Source organism: Onychostoma macrolepis, chromosome 10 (assembly GCF_012432095.1).
Source record: "Onychostoma macrolepis isolate SWU-2019 chromosome 10, ASM1243209v1, whole genome shotgun sequence".
NCBI lineage: Eukaryota > Metazoa > Chordata > Actinopteri > Cypriniformes > Cyprinidae > Onychostoma > Onychostoma macrolepis.
The window spans coordinates 11,098,706-11,125,357 of NC_081164.1; the positions used below are offsets into that span (position 1 = coordinate 11,098,706).

Below are 26,652 nucleotides of genomic sequence, written 5' to 3' on the forward strand. Positions count from 1 at the left end.
GCTTTCTGCTTCAGAACATCAGAAGTTTAAACCTTCAGCACGTCTGGAAATCAGAGCAGGAAGGGTGAAGGAATCTGTTGCGTGCTCACAACATCCACCTGAAAGTTCAGAAGGTGTCTGTGATGAGGAAATAAATAATAATATTTTCTGACAAGAGAGCATTATTCTGAGTAAAATAGACTTAGCTCAAATATTTTGCAACCCAAAGAGAAAGCACTTCAAATCTTCTCATCCATTTACAACAGCACCATAAACTGCAAACGCGACTTCTGTTGTTAATGCTGTTGTTGTAAATGTGTTGCAGCCGGTTGCAGCAGTAATGACAGATTTTTATTTTTTATTTTTTTAAGACCGAGCCATAGTTTTAGTTAAGCATGGTTTCATAAAAAAAAAATCTTTTTTTTTCATTACCTCTGCTGTTCTGAAAACATAGCCTACCAAGCCGAGTTACCGAACCGTCATTTTTGTGGGTTATATTAAAAAAACAAAACAACAACAAAAAACACATAAATAACAGTAGCCTAATCTTTTCAGCTAAACTGAATAATGGATAAATCAATTCTCTAAAAAAGGGATCATGCACATTTAACCCTTTAGACGATCCGTGCTATCCACTTCAATTTGTTCGCTTTCATACCACGATTTCCACTAAAATGCAGGCTGTTTTTGCTCTAAAACCATAGTAAATGAATATAGCATCTTCTTTGTTATATGAGGCTTTTAGAGTCATTGTGTGATTTTATCTTCTTTCTGGCAGTGGTGGATAATAGCAAGTTATTTTAGTTGCATTGTAGTAACTCTAGCTATAGCAAATGTGGTTTTTGTGCAGAAACTAGGGTTGCCATGGTAATGTTTTATAAGGGATGAACAAAGCTCTACATGTGTTCTATGGCTCAGGCCGAGAAAATGTCGCTTAAAGGGACACTAATGTATACCTTCCGTTCCAGCTATCTATTTTGCACCTTGATTCTGATGGACACACATTATCAGCACTTATGTGCTTTCTGCACACCCACCCACATGGCCCTCACTGAGTCACACACACACACACACACACACACACACACACACACACACACACGCACACACACACACACACACACATGTTGGTATTTGTGGTTTACGGGGACTCTCTATAGGCGTAATGGTTTTTATACTGTACAAACTGTATGTGCTGTTGCCCTACACCTAAACCTACCCCTTACAGGAAACTTTGTGCATTTTTAGATTTTCAAAAAAACACCATTTAGTATGTTTTTTAAGCCTTAGGCAGACATAGGCAGTGTCCTCATAAACCACCTTCAAATTGTAATACCTCTGTCATACCCATGTCATTAAACAAATTTGTGTCCCCGTAAACCACAAATACTAACCCACACACACACACACACACACACACACACTCACACACACACACACACACACACACAAGAACAGTTACATCTAGTCCAGATAGTATGTTAGAGCCATCTGGTGGACAGTATAATTAACTGCAAATGTTCTGTGTTCTGTTGTGTTATTTACTGTCTTGCTTATTTAGCCAGTGTGCAGCTTTGGAATGCATTCAGTTGACCCTTGAAGATGACTAATATTTTAAAAAGCAGTATTTCATAATTGGTGTTGAAGTAATGATCTGTTATATAGTCAATGATTAATACCTGACCCATTTTACCTCATCATAGCACATTCCACAAATAGTGTGCACTTTGGTGTCAGTGACTCTTTTTTAAATCATTAGATGCATTTTTTTGTGAGAACCATTAGATAACTATCATCTAATATACAGTAAACCTAGCATGTAAAGTAGCTAGCCAAAATTTGTAATTTTTTTATCGGAATAGATTCGGATAAATTTAGCGTTACATCACTTGCTCACCAATGAATGCTCTGCAGCAGTGGTTTTCAAATCTGTCCTGGAGGACCCCTGCCCTGCACATCTTGTATGTCTCCCTAATCAGACACACCCAATTTAGTTCTTGCAGTCTCTACTAATGAGCTGATGATTAGAATCAGGTGTGTTAGATGAGGGAGACATACAAAATGTGCAGGGCAGATTTGAAAACCCCTGCTTTGCAGTGAATGGGTGCCATCAGAGTCCAAACAGTTGATAAAAGCATCACAATAATCAGTGTTGGGCTAGTTACTCAAAGAATGTAATATATTACTCATTACTAGTTACTCCTTTCAAAAGTAATATTGTTACTTTACTTATTACTTTCTGGCAACAGTAATTAGTTACACTACTAGTTACATTACTTTTTCTTGACGCCCCACAGAAGTTGTAACTGTGTATCTTCCAGATAAAATTCTTCTAGAAATGTTACTAACAACATATTTCTGCCTCATCATTTGACCAAAATCCACACTGGATCGCAGTCAGAAGTTATCACAAACACTCAATAGTGACTGATAGTGACATTCATGTAGAAGTGTTGTATTCATCTCATTAATTGTCATGTGTAGCTTAAAGCAATTTTTCCGTTACCCAAATATGATTAAATTTCGTTATGTATTTGATCAAATCACTTGAGTTTGTAAGAAACTGTTTAATTTTCCAAAAATATTTTTTAATTATATTAATATAATGTACCACATGCTGATCAGAGGGATGTAATGCCAGAGTAAAGTAAAGCCACAACTGACACAACAGTGTTCAGATCATCTTTTTTCCTGACAAAATCAATATAATGCAATATTTCTATCTGCTGAATGTAAGCTTTTTCATATTCCAAGCTTGCCTGCTGCACTGGGGACATCACATGCATGTGCGAGTCATGAAAATTATGAAAATAAATCTAGGAATTATTTGATTGTTAGATTTTAAATCAGCGGGGTTGAGGCATCAAAAGTAACTAAGTAACTAAGCTGTTTTATGGAAAGTAACTGTAATATTATTACTGAAATCTTATTAGTAATTAGTTACACTACTAGATACAGCAATATTATTACAGTAACTAAATTACTAGTAACTAGTTACTGCCCAACACTGACAATAATCCACGAGTAATCCACATAAATCTTTTGATTTAAAAACGCCGCTTCTGGCCAAAATACTAGTCCATAATCAATCTGTTTTTATCAGCTGTTTGGACTCTCTGACGGCACCCATTCACTGCAGAGGATCCACTGGTGAGCTAGGGATGTAATGCTATTTATCCAAATCTATTCCCATGAAGAAACAAACTCATCTACAAGCTGGATGGCCTGAGGGTGGGTACATTTTCAGCAATTTTTTATTTTTGGGTGAACTGTTTTTTTTTTTTTTTTTTATGTCATACAACCACTTATTGAACCACGTCACATATTTTCACATTTCACATCTATTTAACTAATATTCAGTTGTTTGTAAATTCAGAAAAAAAAAAAGTATGATTTTAACCAGAAATGTTATATTATGCTGCATCCAATATTTTGTGAATTCTGTTGTGGATTTTTTTTTTTCCTCATTACAAAAAGGTGTGTGAAAGAAGGAACATTATTGGGATCCTTCCAAACCATTATCATTCCATTCTTTTTATATATATATTTTTTACGCAAATTGTTGTATTGACTTAATTGTAAAATAAATAAACAAATAATATTTAATTTATGGGAAACATAATATTATCGATTAACTGCAAACCATCCCATAATAATAAATCTTGTGTGAGAGTTAAACGGACTTATAAGAAGGTCACCTGTCCGTTTCCACAATCCTTACTGACCTATCTGCCGGTAACCGGTTAAAAAGTTGTATAATAAAGGACTCCCACAATGCACTGCATCGCGCTCGACTGACAGTGTGCGGTGTGTTGTATACTGTCCCAGGATTTCTCGCGACCCGGGGGAGCGCGATCATTTATACCACGCGTGTAATTAGTGCGTTGGACGCTCGCGTTGAGCTCGTGCACACCATGAGCGGTTTGAGGACCGTCCTGGCCTCGATCGGGGTGGTCGGGCTCGTCGGTGTGGGCTACGGCATGTGGGCCATAATTTCACCTGGAGAGGAGAGGAAAAGGGAAATGTTAAAGGTACTGAAACATTGCAATTTTATTAATGAGAAACATAAACCTATTTGATTGACTTACACAATCGTGGGGTGTTGCTTTCACGACTCGTGTCATTGTTTGTAAACAATCAGTTTCGTGATGAAGTAGTCGTGCAGGGTTTCACACGATCTCTTATTAACTCTGGGGGTAACTAATCCAATTAAATAGGATCGTGTTTTATTACACACTGATTGTGATATTTACTCCCTCTGGTCACTTTTACGCCTCCTGATTAATAACAGTGAGAGAACTACATTAGCAGTATCACATATTGTCTTTATCCTCTTCATGGATCACACATCTGTGTAGAATATTATTAAAATAATATGATGTTTTTATATTGCAGCCGATATTATAATGTAAAGTTGTAAACAACTGATTGAGTTGTGTCCTGATCCATCTCTTCATCTATTTTTCCAGAATCTGCCAGAGGCCAACCCCGTCCGAATGGAGGAGACCAGAAAGAGAAATGCCCTCATGCTTCAGGTTTTAAAGGATGCTGCAGAGACGAATGATAACATTGCACGTGGATACGGAGGCCAGAAATGAAGGAATGTGTTTGCACAAATATCAGACTTTCACATGCCACTAGCAACCTGTACGTGCCTGGGGGTTAAAATATGAAGCCAGTGACTTGTTTAAAAATAAATGATCTTCAAATGCACCATGTCATATGGTAATCATCACTTGATGGACACGTTCTGTAAGATTTGCTATGCTTTTGTTTTCCTTGCTGGAAAAAATCATCTTAAAATGGTAGCTGTGTTTTGGACCATTTTCCAAAAAAAAAACAAGCTGGCATGACCTGCTTTGTGGCTGGCCCAAAATGGACCACATTGTTTATTTATATAAATGTTTATGGAGATTGTATCGCAAATAAAACTTTAAACGTGTTTTGTGCGTTTTACTAACATTTCGCAATTTTCTAATAAAGTATACGATACGTCAGTCTTGAATAAGCTAAATATCGCGTCTGCGCAATATTTGCACAGCGATGACTTGCACGAATGCAAAAACAACTAACGCTAAACGCTTCCGGTGTTTAAGGTCATTATGACCTGATATTTCTCGCACTGGATCCTAAATCGCTCATAACGATGGAATTGGTGGACAGTTTTCTGTATGGTCGTTAATAATGTTATCAGCGTTACTTTTTAAAAACGCCAGATACCAGTAAAAAGGAGCTTTGGCACCTTTATCCGCTTGGATATTACACGCTTCAACCTGAGCATGTCAAGTCCACCGCCGCTACCGGAGCAGTCGAGTCCGGTCACACCGCAGAAGACTGAGAAACCGCTGTTTGGGGACTGCTGGAGCTGCCGCGTGCTCTCGGGCGGTGGACTGCTGGCTTCAGGGGGGTATGTGGGCATGCATGGACGGAGATTCATGCGTCAAGGCGGACCCGCGTCTTTGGGCACAGTGGTTCAGATTATGTTTGCAGCAGGTGAGCTCGTTCATAACCGCTTTGTTATTATGAGGCATGAAATCAGAACTGACTCTGATCTGTTCTCCACAGGTTTGGTTGCCTGGGGCGTGGTGGTGATCTTTGAACCAGTGGGGAAGACGACAAGAACTGCATAGCTTCGCATTTGGACTTTTGAATGAATCACCAAAGCCACATTGGCAGAGTTATTAAATTCAAATAATTATGAGGATGTAAGGACAAATGATTCAATCTTATTTCATTAAAAGTTTTTATTTGCAACTTACAAAACCTCTTTCTTTCATCAAAGTGATTCAGTTTTATTACATAGTCATTTATTACATCATTGTAATGGCATACTTTTCAAATTGTAGCATATAAAGTGCCCAAAATATTTAGTTTTTATGAATCACTTGGCTTTTACATTTTTTACCCAGCAGGAATGTCCTACTAGTCAGCCAAAGTGAATTATTCAGGAACGCAGTGAACATTGACAGTCATTTTGAAGAGCAAATTATGAGTTCGCATTTGGTCCTTTCTTTTTACCAAATGTTGGGACAACGTTGACAAACCGTCGGTTATACTGAATTCTTCTCTTTGCCCTGCCGGTCTTTTTCTTTTTCTTCTCCTGCTTATCCACCTGGAATAATAATCGGTGAACAAAGTCAATAAACCAGTACATGCCCAAAATGATATATATATTTTTTTAAATATTATGGGATATGAAGATTGTTGACATGTATCTTACCTTGGGAGTCTGTCCTCTGACTTTGCCTGCTCTAGCCAGGGAACCATGGACTTTGCCTTTGGGTGGGAACAGGTTATATTTATGAAAACATCAAAACCAAGATAATGTATCAAAGTAGCCAGTTATCAATTACTCAAAAAAAAAAAAGAAAGAATATTTAGTTGCTTCTGACTACCGTCAACACAAATGAAGTATAATAATGTATGTAAAATAACTAAATTCATCAGACCTGGCTTTCACCAATGGCATGATAAATATTCACAGGCAGAGGGTAGCAAAGTTGATCTTTACCTCCTAACAGCCTCGATGTGACCTCAAGAGTGTTGAACTCCTCAATCCCAGACTGACAAATCAGTGTGTCATCCTCCAGAGGAGCCCCGCAGAGAGAAATGATCTGATCATCACATGCCAGGCCCTCTAAAGCTTCAACCTTAGCCTGAAAAACAAGTAGTTAAAAACAAAATACATCATTTCCAAATCTGTCTAAATTAAATTATAGGTGCATCTAAATAAATTAGAATGTCGTATTAAATAATTATTATTGTATTAAATAAATTCATTGCACATAGACTGAAGTAGTTTAAGTCTTTGGTTCTTTTAATTGTGATGTCTTTGGTTCTTTTAATTGTGATGATTTTGGCTCACATTTAACAAAAACCCACCAATTCACATCTCAACAAATTAGAATATGGCGACATGCTAATCAACTCAAAACCCCTGCAAAGGTTTCTTGAGCCTTCAAAATGGTCTCTCGGTTTGGTTCACTAGGCTACACAATCATGGGGAAGACTGCTGATCTGACAGTTGTCCAGAAGACAATCATTGACACCCTTCATAAGGAGGTTAAGCCACAAACATTCATTGCCAAAGAAGCTGGCTGTTCACAGAGTGCTGTATCCAAGCATGTTAACAGAAAGTTGAGTGGAAGGAAAAAGTGTGGAAGAAAAAGATGCACAACCAACCGAGAGAACCGCAGCCTTATGAGGATTGTCAAGCAAAATCGATTCAAGAATGTGGGTGAACTTCACAAGGAATGGACTGAGGCTGGGGTCAAGGCATCAAGGGCCACCTCACACAGACGTGTCAAGGAATTTGGCCACAGTTGTCGTATTCCTCGTTAAGCCTCTCCTGAACCACAGACAACGTCAGAGGCGTCTTACCTGGGCTAAGGAGAAGAAGAACTGGACTGTTGCCCAGTGGTCCAAAGTCCTCTTTTCAGATGAGAGCAAGTTTTGTATTTCATTTGGAAACCAAGGTCCTAGAGTCTGGAGGAAGGGTGGAGAAGCTCATAGCCCAAGTTGCTTGAAGTCCAGTGTTAAGTTTCCACAGTCTGTGATGATTTGGGGTGCAATGTCATCTGCTGGTGTTGGTCCATTGTGTTTTTTGAAAACCAAAGTCACTGCACCCGTTTACCAAGAAATTTTGGAGCACTTCATGCTTCCTTCTGCTGACCAGCTTTTTAAAGATGCTGATTTCATTTTCCAGCAGGATTTGGCACCTGCCCACACTGCCAAAGGCACCAAAAGTTGGTTAAATGACCATGGTGTTGGTGTGCTTGACTGGCCAGCAAACTCACCAGACCAGAACCCCATAGAGAATCTATGGGGTATTGCCAAGAGGAAAATGAGAAACAAGAGACCAAAAAATGCAGATGAGCTGAAGGCCACTGTCAAAGAAACCTGGGCTTCCATACCACCTCAGCAGTGCCACAAACTGATCACTTCCATGTCACGCCGAATTGAGGCAGTAATTAAAGCAAAAGGAGCCCCTACCAAGTATTGAGTACATATACAGTAAATGAACATACTTTCCAGAAGGCCAACAATTCACTAAAAGTGTTTTTTTTTTATTATTGGTCTCATGAAGTATTCTAATTTATTGAGATGTGAATTGGTGGGTTTTTGTTAAATGTGACCCAAAATCATCACAATTAAAAGAACCACTTAAACTACTTCAGTCTGTGTGCATTGAATTTATTTAATACACGAGTTTCACAATTTGAGTTGAATTACTGAAATAAATGAACTTTTCCACGACATTCTAATTTATTGAAATACACCTGTATGTATAAAAATGTGGGCTATTAACTATATACAAAATTCAGAAAAAAGTACCTTGATTTGGGCAACAGTCTCTGAGCCATTCAGATGAATAGAGTGCAAAGTCTGGCCACGAACAAACAACTGCATGATGTTCAGTCTTCATAAAACAGAGAGTTAAAATATGTAATCCGCTTGACGGAATCGTTGCAAACAGCACAATATAAACAATATAATTATATAAATAATAAAAACACTTACCCAAATCGCTACTGATACCAGATATGAACGCCAAACACGACATCAACATCAATATCAATGCTACGCGATTCTAGAAGGTATTTGCCTGCGCATGCGCATCTTATTAAAACCACATAAAAGTCCTCTGGACAGCTTCTAAAACACAGGTTTATTGTAATATTGCGTTTCAATTTTAATTTTTACATCGAATTGAAAATAACATTGTTAAAGTGTAGATTATAGTCATCTTTGAAAATATTATCCTTACGTATTTTTCTGTTGTTGTCAATAAAGTTTCCTCACTCGAACCCATAACGTCGTATTTCCCGGTCCTTCCGCTCTCTCAGAGGAAAGAGAAATGTCCGCCTCCGTGAGAAGCATGTCTTTGACAGTCTGCCGAGCTGCGCGAGTTGCTTACAGAGCTTTTAATCCAGCCACACGTTCACTGAGTACTGGAGCTTGTTTAAGAGTTAGTATTACCGTATAATTTATTCAGGTAGTGTAAAAATCAGTGGTGCAGCAGCGGTCACAGTATAGATTTGCATCGGATGATTTGTTCTTGAAATGTTACGCGCATTCTAGCTTGATACTGAAACATAACTGAGTGATTTAACAAAACGGTTTGGTCTCATTTTAGACAGAACGCAACCCTGCTGAAGGATCAAGGGGCTTTATTGTATCCACGGAAGAGTTCAGGTTCGTGGAGAGACTTATTCCTCCTTCACGCATCCCAACTCCACCTGAACATGAAGGTCCTGCACCGTCAGGATGGATCCCACCATCAGGTGAATGCACTTGTATTTTTGCCTTACATGGAAAAATGCATTTGATCATGATATTGGTGCCTTAGCTTTAAGGAATGGATGTGGTTTAATCTTTGATGTCAGGAAAGCATTTTGTGAGATTCTCATACATGGAGTTCTGTTTTTATTGTCATTAATTATATAGCTACACTACCTTCACTGCCTTACATGATCCGCCGCTCCAGAATGCACAATGTGCCCGTGTACTCGGACATCAAGCACGGGAATCAGCACAGCACTCTGCTCAGAAAGATTGAGGGAGACATATGGGTGAGTGTAATGAACAGACCTGTATAGAAGCACAGTGTGTAATATATTAGTCCAAATCTTTTATTAACTGACTATCAATTATTTCCAGGCCCTGAATAAGGATGTTAAGGAATTCCTGCTGGGGCTTACAGGCAAAGAGCCTCCAACACAGGTCAATGAAGTGACCCGGACCATCAGAATTAAAGGGCAGTTTGATAAAGAGCTGAAGGAATGGTTATTGAAGAAGGGGTTTTAAATTTGATGTGGGCACAGCTAATGAACTGAACTGCAATACAAAGGCTGAGAGGAAATGTATAGTGTGTTCTCTCCTCCTTAAACAGGTGGACAAACTAAATTATCATTAGTGTACAATTTTCAATACCTGTGTTTTGCTGTTGTATTAAAGAGTTTGTGATTATAGCAAACATGTTTCCATGTTGTCCCTGTTGTTTAGGATTGAAATAAATGTAAGGTATTCACTAAATCCTATTTATAATACTTTTATCTGAGAAAAAAAAGGCTTAATATAAATCTATGTATCTAGTTATACATGCACTTTTGTTCAAATGCAAACATCACACAATTATGCATTAAAAAAAAAAAAAAAGACAACCACTACAAAAACAAATAAGTGCCAAGGAGTCTCTAATATGGTCTATGTATTACTTAAGTCAACAAAAACCATAAAGCTTTTTTTTATTTGTAAACTGAATTTATGAATGTGAAACTTCTGAATTTGGTCAAAATGAAAGTAAATTAAAGTATTTAAAAAAAAAAAAAATCTATAGTATGATCAGTGAAAGCAAAAGGTACATTTTCTCATAAAAGTGAAAGAACAGTTTTGAATACTGCATATCATTTCATTTTTTATTGATAAAATTAAAATAACTGGTTTCATGGTAGTTTTTGCAGGAAATACGTTTTGTTTTTTTCTTGCCGGATAAACTATCCATCCATCCATCCATCCATCATGCGCAAATATCGCGCAGTCTTGACGCATGAAGAGCAAGGGCACGAACGCGTCATCATGTTGCGACGGGCAACGTTATTCTAACGTGACGCTTTAGTATGAAGAAATATCTGCTCATTTTTAATATATGTGTGTATGGAAACAAAGTGCGCACGCAGAATTCTGTCAGGTAAGATGAACACTATAAAACGTTTATTAGGAGAGATGTTGATGTGTAATTGATTTGAATCTGTTATTATGTTTTTGTAAAGAGTTAGACTTTTATCAACATTAGACTTAATAATTAAAGAAGACTTTTTTCATTTTAATTGCAGATCTGAACATTAATACCAATGCAAATTAACTGCTCATGGATCCTGTTGTTAGACGTAAAATCCCTGCGTGCGTTCGTTCATTACTCACTGATATTGCACCGAAGGAGGAGGAACACCTCAGCGACTGGCCTGAAACAGACTCTGAACCAATTACCACCAAAGATGGGATCGCGCTCCCCCAAAGAGGGACTTCTGAAGCTCTCCTGACACCTGCTGATGGGACAGAGGGTGGATCTACTGCATCAGCAGTCAAACCATGTGGGCTTTGTTTATCCAAACCCTCCTGTTACACTTGCCCGAGGTGTAACGTCTCATATTGTGGCTTGGCTTGTTACAGGAGTCAAAATCACTCTTCATGCTCAGAGGAGTTTTATAAAGAGTCTGTGCTGCAGGAACTGAAATCCCAAGGTGTCTCAGATGAGGAGGGGAAAAGCAAGATGCAGGAAATTCTGCTCCGGCTCAGACAGAGCGCAGAGAGCGAGGGAGGAATGGAGAATTTACTGAGGAACCTGGGAGGAGATGAAGCTAGTGTGACCGAAAAAGACGCACATGCTCTGGAGCTGCTTTCTCGGTTAGCAGAGATTCAATCTAGTGGGGATGAAAGAAGTCATGAGGCACAAGAAATACTAGCAACACTCAGAGATATTGAAGACGGGAGTGATGAAGAGGAAGCTGATTTAGCTGAAAAGTTAGCAGGCCTGGATATTGACTCTCTTTCAGAGGAAGAACTCTGGTCGTTGTTGTCAGCCCAGGAAAAGGAGAAATTTGAGAAACTGGTGAAAGGAGGTGGCAGTGGTGGACTTGTTGTCCTGTGGAGCCCCTGGTGGGAACGGCATGAGAAAGATACTCAAGCACTTATCGAGGAACTTCAGTGTGAGAATGATGAAGAAATGCACAATGAGAATGTTAAAAAAGTCAGTAGCGATAAAGTCAAATCGGACAAATCACTAAAAAGCTCAATCCCTCCAATAAGTGCCAAAATTGCTCCTCTTCGCGCACTATCTTCAAACCCATCTCCTCTAGTGCGGTACAACCTGATAAATGCTCTTTATGGATACACTTTCTCGCTGTGTCTCTATAATGGAGACGTCTCAGAGATGTTGCTGGAGTTCTGTCAGGCGGTGCTTGCCATCTCAGAGGGTTTGGGTGCCGGACAGGTCTTCAGCTCCGTCTCTGAGGCTCTCGACGCTGGAATGAGAGCTGTATCTGCAGGAGCATACTTTGATTGCGAGGACCCTTTAGCTTCACTTCGAGCTGTGGAAGCGGTGGCTCATATTCTGACTGGAGAGAGCAGAGAGGACGCTGTGGGATATTCGCTGTCCGCTCTGTCCCAGCTGCGCACAGCTTTGAGCAAGGCAAAGGCTTCTATTCCTAAGGAAGACGAGCAGATAAGGCGGATGTATTTTCAGGCTGGAAAGAAGTGCGAGTTTTTTCAGTCTTGGGTGAAAGAGAATTCCAAAGCTTTGAGGAGTCTTGCAGGATGTGTGTGGATGGACTATGAGAGAAGGGAGGTGGAGAGGATGAGACTAGAGGGAGAGAAGAAATGTTTGGAAAAGGGACGGGAAAAAAGTAAAGGAGCTTTGATAGAAGAAATTGAGTGATTGTGTTGCATGTATTTGTAAATAAAAAGTCATTTAAAATAAAACTATTTGTGTCTGAAGAATTAAAACATTTGTCGAGCCTTTAAATGTCATTAATGCTGCAGTCCACACTTTAAGATTGTACTAAACACTGATGATAATAAAAATGTCTTTAATAATACAATACAATATATTTTTTTCATTTTTGGAAAACATTTGAATGAATGGACAGCAATGTGGTGATGCAAATAAAAACAATATATGCAGTATATTTTGTTATGTCCAGTTCTCTGCACTGTTTGCTCACAACAAGCAGTCAGTCTTAATAAATGTACGGGATTATTCTGTAGGGCACTCGTCTGCAGTACGTGTCCCAGGCCAGCCCATATTTGGCTCTGCATTGTTTCTCATCTCTGGCCTCTCGGTGGATGAGCAGAATGGTGAAATATATGACGTAGAAGTAAGGCAGAATGTGTGACATTCCTAAGAAAAAAAGTTGGAATAAACTAATTATTAAATTATACTGCAATCATGATTTGATGACTTGAAGAAAAACATCAGTTTGAAAATCATTAACAGTTTGATGATTTGCCCAGGGTTCCCGCAGATCCTTAAAAAGTATTAAATTGTTTGTTTCGTTTTGGCTGTAAAAGTCTTATTTTTAGTTATGAGTTACATTTTAGATGACAGACTTATCTAAATACTTAACCAAATTAGAACTATTTAATTAGCTTCATATGATTTTTATTATTCTTTGTTTGTTATTTGCTTATTCATGTGACATTTAGCGGCATTTACAACAGCATAATGTCTCCTGCACACAAAAAGAAAGAAAAAGGAGTAGCAAATGGGTAAATCTAGTTCATTTTATGTGTGCAATTATTGTTTTTACGCTGTTCTTTTAACTGACATCGAGTTTGTCACTCATGCTTTCACTGCGTGATGTATCCAGTTATATGCCCCCAAAATTCAAGATACAAGGACATTTTTGCACCGATGAGTTCTTATCTTACATTTATAACATATGATATAATTATATCATGATATCACAGGAGCAAGATTACTGTTTTTTCCCCATTTTAGCAAAATATATATCTTTACAACAGTTAAATAAGTTAATGTTGTAAGTTACATTTTAGACATAATATTGTCAGTATTAATATGGTTTGTTTTTCCTTTATTTTGCCAACAAAAAATGTCAAAACGAAACCACAGCAGATCCAAGTATCTGAGCAATACACAGCAGTGATTCATTACAGAATGAATCTGCATTTTGAACAAATCAGTTTAATGATTCAGTCGCCCCCCCCAAAAAAAAATAGATAAAAAAAAGGTCACTTGGGTTGTTCCTGAATGAATCAGCTGTTTGAATGAATTGGCTGAATGAATGTAATTGAAATAAAGCTGAAATAAAATAAAATATAAATATTTGATGAAAATTTGAAATGAGTTAAATAACTAAAATGACAAACTAAAACTGAAATCAAATTTAATTAAAGCTAAACAGAAATATTAAAAAATAAGAAAAATGCCCAAAGCACATTATAAAAACTTAAACTAAAAAAGTAAAATGAAAACTGAATATATAAAATATGGTTACTGAACTTATATTAAACATTTAAATGCAATTGCTTTAATTTGCTAATTTCATCTCATATATGTAGGGCATGAACTGAGGTTTGATTCATTTTGCTATAAAGTAAATTTACTTAACTTTAGTTTTAAAAATAAAATACAATTACATAATAGGAAAATAAATCAAATTAAGTCAATTAATAAAATCAATTAACGTCAGTGCTAAAATAACACCAAAGTCACCGCAATTGCGCTTTGCTTTTGAGGAATGTAACTCGTATAAGTTGACATATGATTTTTTCATAATAGTATAATGCCATCTGCATTTTAGAATGTTCAGCCTGTAAAAGAAGCAAAGCTGTTAGATTCTGAATCACTTCTGACTGAAGCATGTGACTAAAAGCATTTCTTTGTGGATACAGCAGTCGTGACAGCAATTTTTACTCTGCATTTGTGTAGTTCCACACAGCGGTTTGTTTTGTACCAAGAGCTTTTTGACAAAATTTTTACTTTTGCACACTGTCACAATGCACAAAATGCCCTAGATACTTTGATTTTTTCTGGGCTCTTGGGCAAACCAATGTGTATTATGTGGGCTCAACACCATTCCACTTCGGGAACAATCAATAAGGCCTTAGCAAAGGACATTGATGACCTTGCCCACTAGAGGCTGCTGAATTGGCAAATAAGAAGCTACATGGTATGCAGTCAAATGACCATCTAGTTTCTATATGCCATTACAAGCCCTATGAGGAACACCAGGCAGACTGAAATCCGTTTCAAACACTGCCAAAAGAAAAACTAGTGTCTTTATATTTCAAACCTGCCATACAGCTTGGGCGGGGAGGAGCTGTGCTCCTTGTTTTCTGTGTTTGGATATGTGACTAGAGCAAAGGTTATGATGAACAACAGGAGCGTGGGTTATGGATTTGTTTCATATTCCTTGATTATTAATGCCATTATAGCTATATCATTAATGAATGGCTATTGTCAGCAACCAACCACTGAAGGTTGCTTTCTCCCATTACTGCTAAATGATAACAATCCACAAACATGATTTGCGAAGCAGCCTGGAATTAAGCCACACCATGTCGGTCCATCTGGCCAGAGGAGAACTGCAGGAACTCTCGAGGGCTAGAGTTGCCTAAACCTGGTATATTTATTTTATACAGGTGCTGGTCATATAATTAGAATATCATCAAAAAGTTTATTTATTTCACTAATTCCATTCAAAAAGTGAAACTTGTATATTATATTCATTCATTACACACAGACTGATATATTTCAAATGTTTATTTCTTTTAATTTTGATGATTAGAGCTTACAGCTCATGAAAGTCAAAAATCAGTATCTCAAAATATTTGAATATTACTTAAGACCAATACAAAGAAAGGATTTTTAGAAATCTTGGCCAACTGAAAAGTATGAAAATGAAAAGTATGAGCATGTACAGCACTCAATACTTAGTTGGGGCTCCTTTTGCCTGAATTACTGCAGCAATGCGGCGTGGCATGGAGTCGATCAGTCTGTGGCACTGCTCAGGTGTTATGAGAGCCCAGGTTGCTCTGATAGTGGCCTTCAGCTCATCTGCATTGTTGGGTCTGGTGTCTCTCATCTTCCTCTTGACAATACCTCATAGATTCTCTCTGGGGTTCAGGTCAGGCGAGTTTGCTGGCCAATCAAGCACAGTAACACTATGGTCATTGAACCAGCTTTTGGTACCTTTGGCAGTGTGGGCAGGTGCCAAGTCCTGCTGGAAAATGAAATCAGCATCTCCATAAAGCTTGTCAACAGAAGGAAGCATGAAGTGCTCTAAAATTTCCTGGTAGATGGCTGCGTTGACTGTGGACTTCAGAAAACACAGTGGACCAACACCAGCAGATGACATGGCAGCCCAAATCATCACTGACTGTGGAAACTTCACACTGGACTTCAAGCAACATGGATTCTGTGCCTCTCCACTCTTCCTTCAGACTCTGGGACCTTGATTTCCAAATGAAATGTAAAATTTACTTTCATCTGAAAAGAGGACTTTGGACCACTGAGCAACAGTCCAGTTCTTTTTCTCCACAGCCCAGTTAAGATGCTTCTGGCGTTGTCTCTGGTTCAGAAGTGGCTTGGTAGCCCTTTTCCTGAAGGCGTCTGGCGTGGTGACTCTTGATGCACTGACTCCAGCTTCAGTTCTCTCCTTGTGAAGCTCTCCCAAGTGTTTGAATCGGCTTTGCTTGACTGTATTCTCAAGCTTGCGGTCATCCCTGTTGCTTGTGCACCTTTTCCTACCCAAATTCTTCCTTCCAGTCAACTTTGCATTTAATATGCTTTGATACAGCACTCTGTAAACAGCCACACCTTTCAGTAATGACCTTCTGTGACTTACCCTCTTTGTGGAGGTGTCAATGTTCGTCTTCTGGATCATTGCCAAGTCAGCAGTCTTCCCCATTATTGTGGTTTCAAAGAACAAGAGATACCCAGAATTTATACTGTAGGGATGGTCATTTATTCAAACTCAAATGTAAATATTCTAATATTTTGAGATACTGATTTTTGACTTTCATGAGCTGTAAGCTCTAATCATCAAAATTAAAAGAAATAAACATTTGAAATATATCAGTCTGTGTGTAATGAATGAATATAATATACAAGTTTAACTTTTTGAATGGAATTAGTGAAATAAATCAACTTTTTGATGATATTCTAATTATATGACCAGCACCTGTATATGCGAGTGGTGTATTTTTTTTAGTGATAAAATATTTTGATATTTGGGATATGTTTGATTGGCTATTGGGCTAGTTTTTTACTCAGACCTGGCAACCCTGGTCAGCATAAAAATCATTATCATGCAGGAGTGCTAACTGAAATGAGGGGCATCAGTTCAAATAATTTGCCTATCACTTACCACAAGGCAGGGACCACGCCAGAGCCATGAGAAGGTCCCCTAGGTAGTTTGGATGCCTGACAAACCCCCACCACCCTGAAACCAAGAGACGCTTTCCTGTTGCAGTGGCAATCGTTTCCAGGTCTACAAGTGAAAAGAAAGGATGAGAAAATTCCTCATTTATGCTAGTCTGGAAGCCATAATTTGGTCTCCAGTTAGAAATTCATTTTAGATCCTGACAAACTGTTCTAAAACAATGTTCACTAAATACAAACTTAAAGTTGGTAGCATATCAAAAGACACGTGATTACTAACGTGATACACTTTTATTTGTGGGGTCTCTTCTGAACTGATTTTTCTGAGAGTTGGACTTCCGGAAAATGTAATAACCAATTCCTGCAAAAGATTAAATATAGGTGAGTTAGGTAACATTAAACATTCAGATTGCTGCAAAACAGGCTGTAGATTACCATTTAGAAGAAGAATCCCTGCTGCTCTGAGAGAACTAAGTGACTGTGGGTGCACAACCAGAAACATGGCCTGAAGACCATACGTGAAGGGAACCCAGGCCAGGTCGCCAAACGCCAACATAAACCCAAATCCATCATGCACAATGTCCATAGTAGTAAGCACAGCCTCCTGTAGACACAAGGAAAGTGGTTATGTTGTGTGTATTTGGGACTCGGTCTATATTAATTACAGAATAGACTAGTTTTCTCATACTTCATTCCACAGAGCATCTGTCACATAGAGGAGCTGGAAGCCATTGACAAGCAGCATGGCAAGAGATGGAGAGCCTCTCAGCTCTACTTCTTTCATTAACATCCCCAGGTTTATTACCACCTGAAAAACAACAACGCAAAAGAGAGAAAGTGTGTAAAAATACTTTGGTGTTTCAAATGAGATATTAGCATATTAGAATGATTTCTGAAGGATCATGTGACACTGAACACTGGAGTAATTTTGGTGAAAATTCAGCTTTTTAAATCACAGGAACAAATTACATTTTAAAATGTAATGTTTAAAATAGAAAACAGTTATTTTAAAGTGTAATAATATTTAACAATATTACTATTTAAACGTACCAACCCCAAACTTTTAAACAATAGCACATATATTTACATGTTCATGTAAACATCTGTTGAGACTCTTACCCAGCCTATTAATCCAGGTCTTAGTTCACAGAAATATTTCAAATCGAAGTCTCCAATCCGAGGGTTGAGCTCTCGGCCCATGAAGAAGTCATACAGAGGATTTCCTACAAATCACAATGTAACTGCATTGACAAATACTTCAAAGAGACTTCAAAGTAGAAGCATATCTGGAATGTCTGACAATAACTGTAAATGACCTGTAAATATCAAGACTTATTATCTAACCTGTGTTTCCTCCAAGTGATAAAGCATGCTGAGGTGCCCAGAAAGAGCGGATATAGAGGTACATAGACAGCAGGTAGGACACACCGATGGCACATACAGCCAGAGGCAATATCAGCTCAAACAGATACCCGAATGGCATTCCCAGCCAAAGACATACTAGCAACAGGATAGCAGTAATGCTCAGGGCATGGAAACCTAAGAAATAAAGATGTAAAAATCAGATCACAATCTACCTTTCAAAAGGTCTAGAGAGGTTTTAGTTTAATACTAAGCAGCACAACTGTTTTCAACATTGATAATGACAAGATATGTTTCTTGAGCACCAAATCTGCATATTAGAATGATTTCTGAAGGATCATGTGACACTGAAGACTGGAGTAATGGCTGCTAAAAATTCATCTTTGTCATAAGAGGAATAAATTACATTTTCAAATTGATTCAAATAGAAAACAGTTCATTTAAATTGTAATAATATTTCACAATATTACTGTTTTTACTGTATTTTTGATTAAATAAATGCGGCCTTAGTAAAAATAAGAAACTTCTTTCAAAATCGTACTAGCCCCAAACTTTTTAACAGAAGTTTTTATATTTTCTCCTGATAATTTGAGATCATTAATATTTAAATTAAGCAATCAAACTTATTATTTTTCTTTATAACTGTACTAAATATTATATATATATATATATATATATATTTTATTTTTACTTAACCTTTACATTTTTTGTAAAAATGCAGAGTCTTGAATTATGAAACTATGCTAAACTAAAGAAATGAAGCACTATCCAGCCATAAGGGGAAAATAGAGTTTACTGACAAATGGAATTTGAACTCTTCGTACTTTGTATATAATAGGTGGTAAAACCAAGGACAAGAGGTCAAAGATTATCGCATCAACAACAATTATCCTGTTTAATTTGTGTCAAAGACACAAAGACATTAAATGTATTATTTGTATAACATTACAAACAGGTAGACAGCATACATTACCATTAATGGGATATTTCAGTCTGGATCCACCTCTGAGGACCAATCCTTCAGAAACCTGTAAACAAATAAATCAGTTAAATATCTGACATACTCTCTTCAGAAAATAACCTAATTTGTCATTCAAAGAAACAAATTATACACTATCTCACCTTCCCTATGGGCAGTAGATAGAGAAAACTCTGCAGGGTGATCCAGCCTACAATCAGAACCGCGGCCAAAGGGTCCCATAAGTGTGCTGCGGGGGGTAAAGGAGGAGGCCACTGCAGGACACTGGCTGCTGGAGACCGACACACGCTCAGCAGGTACAGAACCGTCAGAGGCAGGAACACAGGGATGCAGGTGGCTCCTGGACAGGTGAGGTGGACAAATTAACTCAAATGGCACAAAAGCCACATATAGTCACACAGTGACACATACACAAACATATGCATATATACAACAAACAGTAGCTCACCAAGAGCACCTCCAAATTCCCTCTCAGCTGAATGTGTTGCTTTGTGCTTGTTAGGCTTCATTTTGCCTGTTTGGGACAAAGATGAGACCTTAGCATGGTTGCCGAAACAAATAGTATACAAGAATAGTGTATTATTTACATTTCAGTGCGTTTGTTAAATGCAGTAGTTGTTTAGTATACGCATTTGTAACGTCATGATTATTTTCAGACTTCATTGAAACAACCAAATAACCCTGTAGTAACTTATTAATATATACATAAAATATATATACCGTATTTTTCTCTTACCTCTGTTTCCCACAAACTTACTGTCGAATTGAATGGAAACCGCTCATCTTCACTGTGGATGCCTGAGGTGACGCCTGCGCTCAGAACACGCTGTATGCCTTTGCGCCATCTGACCAATCAGCGCATACCGCTGCTATCAGATGAGTGGGGAGAGACAACCAGGGAACCAATCAGAATCAGAGACGAGCGGATGAAACCGCCCCTAATGGTTTCCTGACCAATGGCGATAGCGTCTGCTCTGGCTTCATGGTACGGTGCGGAAGGATGCGCATTTTTCCTCCCAAGAAACTGGGACGCAAAGTTTTTCCTTATGTAACGTTACATTACGTTTATTAAATATACACTATCCATTTAATGCAGATTGAACAGCCTTCACAGTCAATGAATACAGAAATCAACAATAAAAGACAACTTTCAAACGTGCCGATTTGATTTTTATAGACAGAACATTTTACCTACAGTGATTAAGAGTTATTTAATTAATGGGTTATCGTTTACGTTCATTTTGGGCCTTTGACAAGAGACAATAATATTTCAGCTTTTAGCACCCAATGTCCACACACTCATAGCCTTTAATCAAATAAAGGTCAAAAAAGCTTTGTTATCTCAATCCAGCTATAATAGGGTTCAATCTGAGGTCACTGACCTTATATTAAGTGCACAAGCGACTTCACTGAAATTGATAGTCCATCAGTTACATACAATAACTGCAAATATAAGTATTGGTATTGTCCAACAGTTGAGCTCAGTTTCAGTTATGTGCAAACTTGTTTGCCTATTTAAGGAAGAACACCCACTCTACCCCCTCTCACAGATGACCTCAATGACACTTTGCTCCATTGGAGACGGGTCCAGGCAACGATGGGCGGCACTACCCACAATCTCATCCAACAGGAAGTGTACTAGGTTCTCATCAGACACAAACCGCCACAGGTACATCTGCAAGTAGTGGCAGTCCACCTGGATTTGCTGCAGTCCGTATCTGCCGAAGGTACGGAGACGGACACATTCAAGGAATGTCTTCAGACTTATCTTAATGATGCCAGTTAGCACAGAGACCTAGGATAAGACAGAAAATTGGTCATACAGACTGAAAAAACCTAAATATAAAAATTTGCATTGGTGAGTTTGTTAAATGACAGAAACAATAGTTAGTTAACATCATCTTGTTTTCTACCTTGTTGAACTCCACTGGGCTAAAAATATCGATCCTCTCAGAAAATAGCTTGTGAATGTTACTGAGCAAGTTTGTGTCCATTGGAGCACTGGAACAAAAAACAATTATAAACAATATCCTCTGTGTGACTGTATGTATTCCATTACACCTTTACAGAACTAAGACATGTGATTAGCTAAAGAAAAAAAGAAGGAAAATATAATACAATGGTAATAATAATTCTAATAATGAATAATAATCTAAATACTAAAACTTGTCTTTTGTTTAAAATAGATTTATAAATTACTCTCAATTTGGGGAAAATGGTTGGCGCAGGTTGCTTTTTTAAATGCCCATCATAAGTTCTGATTTAAAGTCAGTAAAATTAGTGAAGTGATTGTGCACCTGGGAGTGTAGCTTGGTGCATAGCGGATCTGCTGTCTTGAGCTGCTGTACACAGAAAAGGTGCGTTTGCTGGAGTCACTGCTGTGTGCTTTCCTTACTCCTTCCTCATAAAGCAGTCCCACCTAGTAAGCACATATGCAGGCAAAAAAATATATATAATTGGCTTATACAAATGGTTAAGAATTGATATATCTTTTTTCATGGATTCAAATGGCCCGTTACATGTCTAGAATCTTTTTTGTATGTGAAATGTGAAACAAATGTTTGGTGCATCACCTGTACATCAATAGAGGTGGTATCTTCCACCACTCTCTTCATTACAGCCCGGACATTTCTAGGTTCAATGGTGTTCACCCAGTCTCTTGTTTCCACGCTCTTCCTCAGCATCTGACTGATTATTAATCCCTGAACCTGGATCAAAACAAAATCTGCTTAACAAATGTTGTCCAACAGCAATCCTAGCCCGAAATAAAAGACTCTGTACAGCTGAACTTAGTTTTCACTTAGTTACCTTCACATAGTGGTTCAGTAATTTCTGAGCAGCTTCTCTGGCCTCTGCACAAAGTGCTGTAACTGGAGTGACTGGAGTGTGGTGCTGTTTAGAGAGGAAGGGTCAATATGAATAGTGTATTTAGAGAGTTTATTTCAACAGAATATAATGCATATGGAATACCTGTACAAGAAACTGTTCATCTGTGAGCGTGAGGATGTAGGAGATGGTGGAGGTCTCATAGTCCAGACAGAGACGAGAGAGCAACAGAAGGAGAGCAGGAGGTGTGGATCCTCCTCTGTCACCTGCGCTCTCACAGTACTGACGAGACGATTGGCAAATGAACTTAATAAAGCTCACCACCAGGCCCTCACGAACACCCTGACTGCAAAACTCACCCTGAAAGAAAAATAAGGTATTAGAAAAGCGACAAATCATGGGAACATGGTTATTTTAGACTGAAAAAATTAAAAACTTATATACAAAGCAAACTACAATTCAGTCACAAATCTTTGATAATGTCTAAATATATATCCAAATGCAAAACGTTATGGTAGTTAAGTCTGAAAATACTCTTATAAGCAACTAGGTAATACACTGCACACTCATTCTCTCTCGCTCTATACACACACACATTTTTTATATGTATAGGGGTTTACAGGCATCAAGTGATTAAACCATAATAAACATCTTATCTTCTTATATTTTTCCAACCAGATTGCACAAGCTTGTCTTTCATGCATTGGATTTTTAAATACCTTTGCTCTATTTTTAACTTAAACTCTGCGTTAATTGAAAATTTCCTTCTAATTTTGTAATTGTTTTAAATTAAATAATGTTTACATAATTTATAGATTAAAATTGTCTAGTATCATAAAAATTCTCCTTAATACAAAAACACCTTAATACAAAAAAAATGACTGAAACTGTTTTAACCACCGAGGATCACAAGTGTGACCCCTAAGTGAGAAAAACCAGAGGGTTACTGTAAATAGAAGGTCCTATACTAAAATGTCCTATACTTGGTACTTTTATATAAATAACTTGGATATACACACTTTATTCTTTACCTTGAAATAGGGCTTGTTGGAGAATGTGATGTCCTTTGCTGTGAAGAGATGCACTGATGCTAATACAGACTTTAACTGATTCAGAATAAAGTTTGATAAAGATGTCAGCAGTTCTGGCAGACTGGGTGTGGCATCTTTATTTGTAGCCCCGCCTCCTGATGCACTGGCCCCTCCCACTGCTAGACGAGGTGCAGCCAAAGCCTGTCTTACATCAGTAAGGCTGTCATGGTAGAAGGTTTGTAAGGCGGACAGGTACTGTTTGATTCTCTCTCTTGCCGCCCGCACCACTATCTCAGTTCCTTGGCTGGGCACTGCTGACCCCGGAATTAGTTTGGATATGGCCTGTAATCTGCGATGGAAGCGATCCAGGGCTCTCACTAACAGAGAGTTATCACCCACTCCCTTCTCTTCCTGTATCCTTCGCTCCACTAGAGAGAAGTATCTAGCAGCCAGAGTGTCTACAAACACATGTAGCTTGCCATTAGCCATCTCTGGGATGTTCTTTGAAGCTAATTCACCCTCCTGTGGACGGTTGATGAACAATTCTTGATAAGATGCAATGACTAAACAGAGATTGCTGACAAACTCATTACACCCTCGATCTATGAACTCAAGAATGTCTGTTCCGGCAGTAGGAGAGAGGAACGGATTGGTCGTAGAAGAACTAGAAGGAGATACAGGACTTGTTTTTTGGACCAAGCCTCCGCCGGTATCAGTAACCGCAGAGTCTTTAAGCTCCGCCTCCAGTCCTTGGAGATCCGCCTCCAACCTAGACTGGGCATGGCTGAGGAATTTGTCACAGAGCTCTTCCGCTGGCTCGTCTAACTGCAGAAGAAGCTCAACACATTCAGAAAGGTCTTTAGCACTCGAACCTCCATCCCTGCAAGCAAATATGAATTAATAAATTACATGAAATCAGATTTTATGGGAGGCATTTTGACTCAAGTAAATGATTTTTAAAGGGTTAGTTCACCCAAAAATGAAAATTCTGTCATTAATTACTCACTCTCATGTTATTCCAAACCCGTAAGACCTTCATTCATCTTTGGAACACAAATTAAGATATTTTTGACAAAATACAAGATTTCTGACCCTGCATAGACAGCAACGCAATTGACATGTTTAAGGCTCAGAAAGGCAGTAATGATAGCATCGTTAAAATAGTCTATGTGACATTAGTGGTTCAAACTTAATTGTAGAAAGCTACAAGAATTCTATTTGTGTGCAAAGAACACTAAAATAACGACTTTATTTAACAATTCTTCATGCATGTATTGTGGTAATCTTGTGAACATGCTTTGAAGACCGACATGGAAGAGAAAAAATTGTTGAATAAAGTCATTATTTTTGTTTTCTTTACGCACAAAAAGTATTCTTATAGCTTCATAAAATTAAGGTTGACCCTCTGATGTCATATGGACTATTTTAACAATGTCCTTACTACCTCTCTGGGCCTTTAACGTGGTAGTTGTGTTGCTGTCTATGGAGGATCTGAGAACTCTCGGATTTCATTAAAAATATCTTAATTTGTGTTCGAAATGAACGAAAATCTTCTGAGGTTTAAACTGAGTGATAATTAATGACAGAATTTTCATTAACCAAACCAAACCAACTACAAAATCAAAACTTCAGATGCTTCTCACTAAATGTAACAGTTATTGTGTTTTTTTAAACTAATACAAATATGCCATGACATCCCAGAAAGCACAGACCTGAATTTCTGCCGCAACTGTTGAGCGAGCTTCTCCATAATGACATGGCAGTCATCTTGGATGCCCCTGAAAGAGGGCATATGACTATACTGCTGAAGTACACAGCGTGCCTTCCGGTGGGCGCTCACTGCCTGGGCATAGGCCTGCAGCTCCAGACACTTATTGAGCCTTGCTGGCAGCTCAAACAGGAATTGGAGCTTACGGAGGAGAGTGTGAACACCTATACAGAAGATGAAAGATTCATGGCTTATGTGGAGGCAGAAATCAATTTCACCTCTAAATCTCATATATATATATATATATATATATATATAAATAAATGTACCTAATGTGGTAGGCATATTGGATCATGTATTATATTACTGTGATCCATTTATATGACATTAATATTCACACCTGATAGTTTAGTGATCTGTGCATGCTGGTCCTGCAATGTCCCACTAATGCGGGCACTAAACTCTGTGATAGCTGCCATGTTCGCAGACAAACAGTCCATTTCATCTTCCATCTTCTTGAAATCATTCTTCATTTTTCTGATTGTGTCTGTGGAGAGACAAATAAAATTAAATAAAAGCCATACACTGCAACATTCTGTAAGAATAAGAATAGTCAATTAGCCTATGCGTTCATGGTGACTTCAATAGTAAAATCTGAACAACTTTCATCTATTCACTAACCTGTAGCAGAGATGAACTTATTGTAGTTTTCATAAACCAGTGTTTGCATGTCACTGTCCAGAGATCTGATCTGTTTCACCATGCAGCTCTCATGATCCATCAGCTCACCCAGAGAACACTCCTTCCTCAACTGAAACACAAACAAAAGACAAACCACAGTACATGTTAGCCTACTAGCATAAAAATACATTCACATATGGGTATTTATGGGAGAATAATTTATATGTGGCATAAAACCCTGAATAAAACCATAGAGTGACAGCATACTCATTGCCTTCACTGCTAGTGCTAACAGATGTGTGCACCCGCACACATTAAACAAACACTTACTATTTCTCATTATTCATCATCACACTACCTTATTTAAATAAACCTCTGGGTCGAAATGCGGTCCGTTGATATCACACGGATCCAGAGAATCGGCTTGTTCTGTGACTTTTCCTTCCTCATTCAGGCCATAGTAGAGCTTCAGCATACTGTGAACCTGCCGTCGCCGGGTCGGGTCCGAATCCGGTGGGGTTGTAGCTGAACTCATTTCCACTACAGTTCAACTATAGCCTAATGTGAGAGCGAGAGGGACTTTATCTCATGAATGAATGACAGATGTCAACAAAACATCCGTTGCAAGAGCTCTGGTTGCAACCTGCCAACTCAGTTTGTTGATGGGGCTTCTGCTCTGATCCAAAATGGCGTTACTGTAGACAGTATTTCACAATAAAAGTCCGGGCGTGAAATATACTGTATGTACATAATGGTAAAATATAATTTTTATATAATAACGAAAATGTAAATAATGTAAATATTAAAAGCTTAAAAATAATGAATGCTTGTCACTGCTTCCATGCATGAAAATATACACAATATTTAGTTTGTTACATTTATTTCGTTCCTTCTTTTTCTCCTCAATATGTAATTCTATTACACATCAAAGATCTTATTACAGGCATAGTTCGTTTAAATATAACATTAATAAAAAATCCATTATACAGAAAATTATTTACTGATAGGTATGCCAGAAGTTAGTACAAAGCGGGAATAAAAAGGTTTAATGTTGCATATAAATGGATTTAGTTAATTTTTGTCAAAAAAGTAGTGAAATTTGTGTATAAAACCTCATAAACAACAAAAGGTAGTGGAGATACAATTTCAAGAGACATATGACAGCAAAACTCTAGCAACAAAT

At 38.0% G+C, this 26,652-nt stretch overlaps 7 protein-coding genes across 8 annotated transcripts; 4 read left to right on the plus strand and 3 right to left on the minus strand.

The window, feature by feature from the left end:
* Positions 1 to 3,731: 3,731 nt before the first annotated feature.
* Positions 3,732 to 4,921, plus strand: LOC131548687 (ubiquinol-cytochrome-c reductase complex assembly factor 3). The gene is made up of 2 exons (XM_058790177.1): positions 3,732 to 4,010; positions 4,449 to 4,921. The coding sequence occupies exons 1-2, from the start codon at positions 3,894 to 3,896 to the stop codon at positions 4,575 to 4,577; spliced, it is 246 nt and encodes an 81-aa protein (XP_058646160.1). The 5' UTR covers positions 3,732 to 3,893; the 3' UTR covers positions 4,578 to 4,921.
* Positions 4,922 to 5,054: 133 nt separating this feature from the next.
* Positions 5,055 to 5,742, plus strand: dmac1 (distal membrane arm assembly component 1). The gene is made up of 2 exons (XM_058790175.1): positions 5,055 to 5,472; positions 5,545 to 5,742. Exons 1-2 carry the CDS (start codon positions 5,259 to 5,261, stop codon positions 5,607 to 5,609), a joined length of 279 nt encoding a protein of 92 aa, XP_058646158.1. The 5' UTR covers positions 5,055 to 5,258; the 3' UTR covers positions 5,610 to 5,742.
* faub (FAU ubiquitin like and ribosomal protein S30 fusion b) lies at positions 5,706 to 8,645 on the minus strand. The gene is made up of 5 exons (XM_058790174.1): positions 8,500 to 8,645; positions 8,314 to 8,398; positions 6,491 to 6,635; positions 6,200 to 6,255; positions 5,706 to 6,091 (listed from the first exon to the last, which is right to left on the minus strand). Exons 2-5 carry the CDS (start codon positions 8,386 to 8,388, stop codon positions 5,966 to 5,968), a joined length of 402 nt encoding a protein of 133 aa, XP_058646157.1. The 5' UTR covers positions 8,389 to 8,398; positions 8,500 to 8,645; the 3' UTR covers positions 5,706 to 5,965.
* A 126-nt stretch (positions 8,646 to 8,771) lies between these two features.
* Positions 8,772 to 10,055, plus strand: mrpl49 (mitochondrial ribosomal protein L49). Its single transcript, XM_058790173.1, has 4 exons — positions 8,772 to 8,947; positions 9,116 to 9,263; positions 9,427 to 9,551; positions 9,640 to 10,055. Exons 1-4 carry the CDS (start codon positions 8,837 to 8,839, stop codon positions 9,784 to 9,786), a joined length of 531 nt encoding a protein of 176 aa, XP_058646156.1. The 5' UTR covers positions 8,772 to 8,836; the 3' UTR covers positions 9,787 to 10,055.
* Positions 10,056 to 10,518: 463 nt separating this feature from the next.
* Positions 10,519 to 12,421, plus strand: znhit2 (zinc finger, HIT-type containing 2). Its single transcript, XM_058789682.1, has 2 exons — positions 10,519 to 10,669; positions 10,815 to 12,421. The coding sequence occupies exon 2, from the start codon at positions 10,850 to 10,852 to the stop codon at positions 12,413 to 12,415; it is 1,566 nt and encodes a 521-aa protein (XP_058645665.1). The 5' UTR covers positions 10,519 to 10,669; positions 10,815 to 10,849; the 3' UTR covers positions 12,416 to 12,421.
* Positions 12,422 to 12,549: 128 nt separating this feature from the next.
* tm7sf2 (transmembrane 7 superfamily member 2) lies at positions 12,550 to 20,109 on the minus strand. 2 transcript variants are annotated; one of them, XM_058789685.1, is made up of 11 exons: positions 19,981 to 20,109; positions 19,672 to 19,737; positions 19,367 to 19,563; positions 19,218 to 19,272; positions 18,227 to 18,421; positions 18,002 to 18,105; positions 17,571 to 17,690; positions 17,318 to 17,486; positions 17,163 to 17,243; positions 16,869 to 16,991; positions 12,550 to 12,877 (listed from the first exon to the last, which is right to left on the minus strand). In XM_058789685.1, exons 2-11 carry the CDS (start codon positions 19,730 to 19,732, stop codon positions 12,717 to 12,719), a joined length of 1,266 nt encoding a protein of 421 aa, XP_058645668.1. In that variant the 5' UTR covers positions 19,733 to 19,737; positions 19,981 to 20,109; the 3' UTR covers positions 12,550 to 12,716. The 2 variants fall into 2 exon arrangements, with proteins under 2 accessions (XP_058645668.1, XP_058645667.1); XM_058789684.1 differs by having other exon boundaries at positions 19,960 to 20,090.
* A 163-nt stretch (positions 20,110 to 20,272) lies between these two features.
* vps51 (VPS51 subunit of GARP complex) lies at positions 20,273 to 26,155 on the minus strand. Its single transcript, XM_058789681.1, has 11 exons — positions 25,828 to 26,155; positions 25,470 to 25,599; positions 25,189 to 25,335; positions 24,793 to 25,012; positions 23,081 to 23,960; positions 22,194 to 22,409; positions 22,032 to 22,115; positions 21,797 to 21,931; positions 21,521 to 21,642; positions 21,137 to 21,224; positions 20,273 to 21,018 (listed from the first exon to the last, which is right to left on the minus strand). The coding sequence occupies exons 1-11, from the start codon at positions 26,002 to 26,004 to the stop codon at positions 20,758 to 20,760; spliced, it is 2,460 nt and encodes an 819-aa protein (XP_058645664.1). The 5' UTR covers positions 26,005 to 26,155; the 3' UTR covers positions 20,273 to 20,757.
* Positions 26,156 to 26,652: the final 497 nt, after the last annotated feature.

What these genes read in the sequence shown, in the direction of transcription:
- LOC131548687 (XM_058790177.1), top strand. Translation starts at nt 3,894, where the DNA reads ATGAGCGGTTTGAGGACCGTCCTGGCCTCGATCGGGGTGGTCGGGCTC. An exon ending in GGAAAAGGGAAATGTTAAAG is followed by an intron (nt 4,011 to 4,448) that starts GTACTGAAACAT and finishes CTATTTTTCCAG; the next exon opens with AATCTGCCAGAGGCCAACCC.
- dmac1 (XM_058790175.1), top strand. Translation starts at nt 5,259, where the DNA reads ATGTCAAGTCCACCGCCGCTACCGGAGCAGTCGAGTCCGGTCACACCG. An exon ending in TCAGATTATGTTTGCAGCAG is followed by an intron (nt 5,473 to 5,544) that starts GTGAGCTCGTTC and finishes TGTTCTCCACAG; the next exon opens with GTTTGGTTGCCTGGGGCGTG.
- faub (XM_058790174.1), bottom strand. Translation starts at nt 8,388, where the DNA reads ATGCAGTTGTTTGTTCGTGGCCAGACTTTGCACTCTATTCATCTGAAT. An exon ending in AGACTGTTGCCCAAATCAAG is followed by an intron (nt 6,636 to 8,313) that starts GTACTTTTTTCT and finishes CTTGTTTTTCAG; the next exon opens with GCTAAGGTTGAAGCTTTAGA. An exon ending in TCAGAGGACAGACTCCCAAG is followed by an intron (nt 6,092 to 6,199) that starts GTAAGATACATG and finishes TTATTATTCCAG; the next exon opens with GTGGATAAGCAGGAGAAGAA.
- mrpl49 (XM_058790173.1), top strand. Translation starts at nt 8,837, where the DNA reads ATGTCCGCCTCCGTGAGAAGCATGTCTTTGACAGTCTGCCGAGCTGCG. An exon ending in GTACTGGAGCTTGTTTAAGA is followed by an intron (nt 8,948 to 9,115) that starts GTTAGTATTACC and finishes GTCTCATTTTAG; the next exon opens with ACAGAACGCAACCCTGCTGA. An exon ending in AGATTGAGGGAGACATATGG is followed by an intron (nt 9,552 to 9,639) that starts GTGAGTGTAATG and finishes AATTATTTCCAG; the next exon opens with GCCCTGAATAAGGATGTTAA.
- znhit2 (XM_058789682.1), top strand. Translation starts at nt 10,850, where the DNA reads ATGGATCCTGTTGTTAGACGTAAAATCCCTGCGTGCGTTCGTTCATTA.
- tm7sf2 (XM_058789685.1), bottom strand. Translation starts at nt 19,732, where the DNA reads ATGAAGCCTAACAAGCACAAAGCAACACATTCAGCTGAGAGGGAATTT. An exon ending in ATCTACTGCCCATAGGGAAG is followed by an intron (nt 19,273 to 19,366) that starts GTGAGATAGTGT and finishes ATTTGTTTACAG; the next exon opens with GTTTCTGAAGGATTGGTCCT. An exon ending in ACTGAAATATCCCATTAATG is followed by an intron (nt 18,422 to 19,217) that starts GTAATGTATGCT and finishes TTTATTTCTTAG; the next exon opens with GTTTCCATGCCCTGAGCATT.
- vps51 (XM_058789681.1), bottom strand. Translation starts at nt 26,004, where the DNA reads ATGAGTTCAGCTACAACCCCACCGGATTCGGACCCGACCCGGCGACGG. An exon ending in CAGAGGTTTATTTAAATAAG is followed by an intron (nt 25,600 to 25,827) that starts GTAGTGTGATGA and finishes TTTGTGTTTCAG; the next exon opens with TTGAGGAAGGAGTGTTCTCT. An exon ending in CCACCTCTATTGATGTACAG is followed by an intron (nt 21,643 to 21,796) that starts GTGATGCACCAA and finishes TGTGCTTACTAG; the next exon opens with GTGGGACTGCTTTATGAGGA.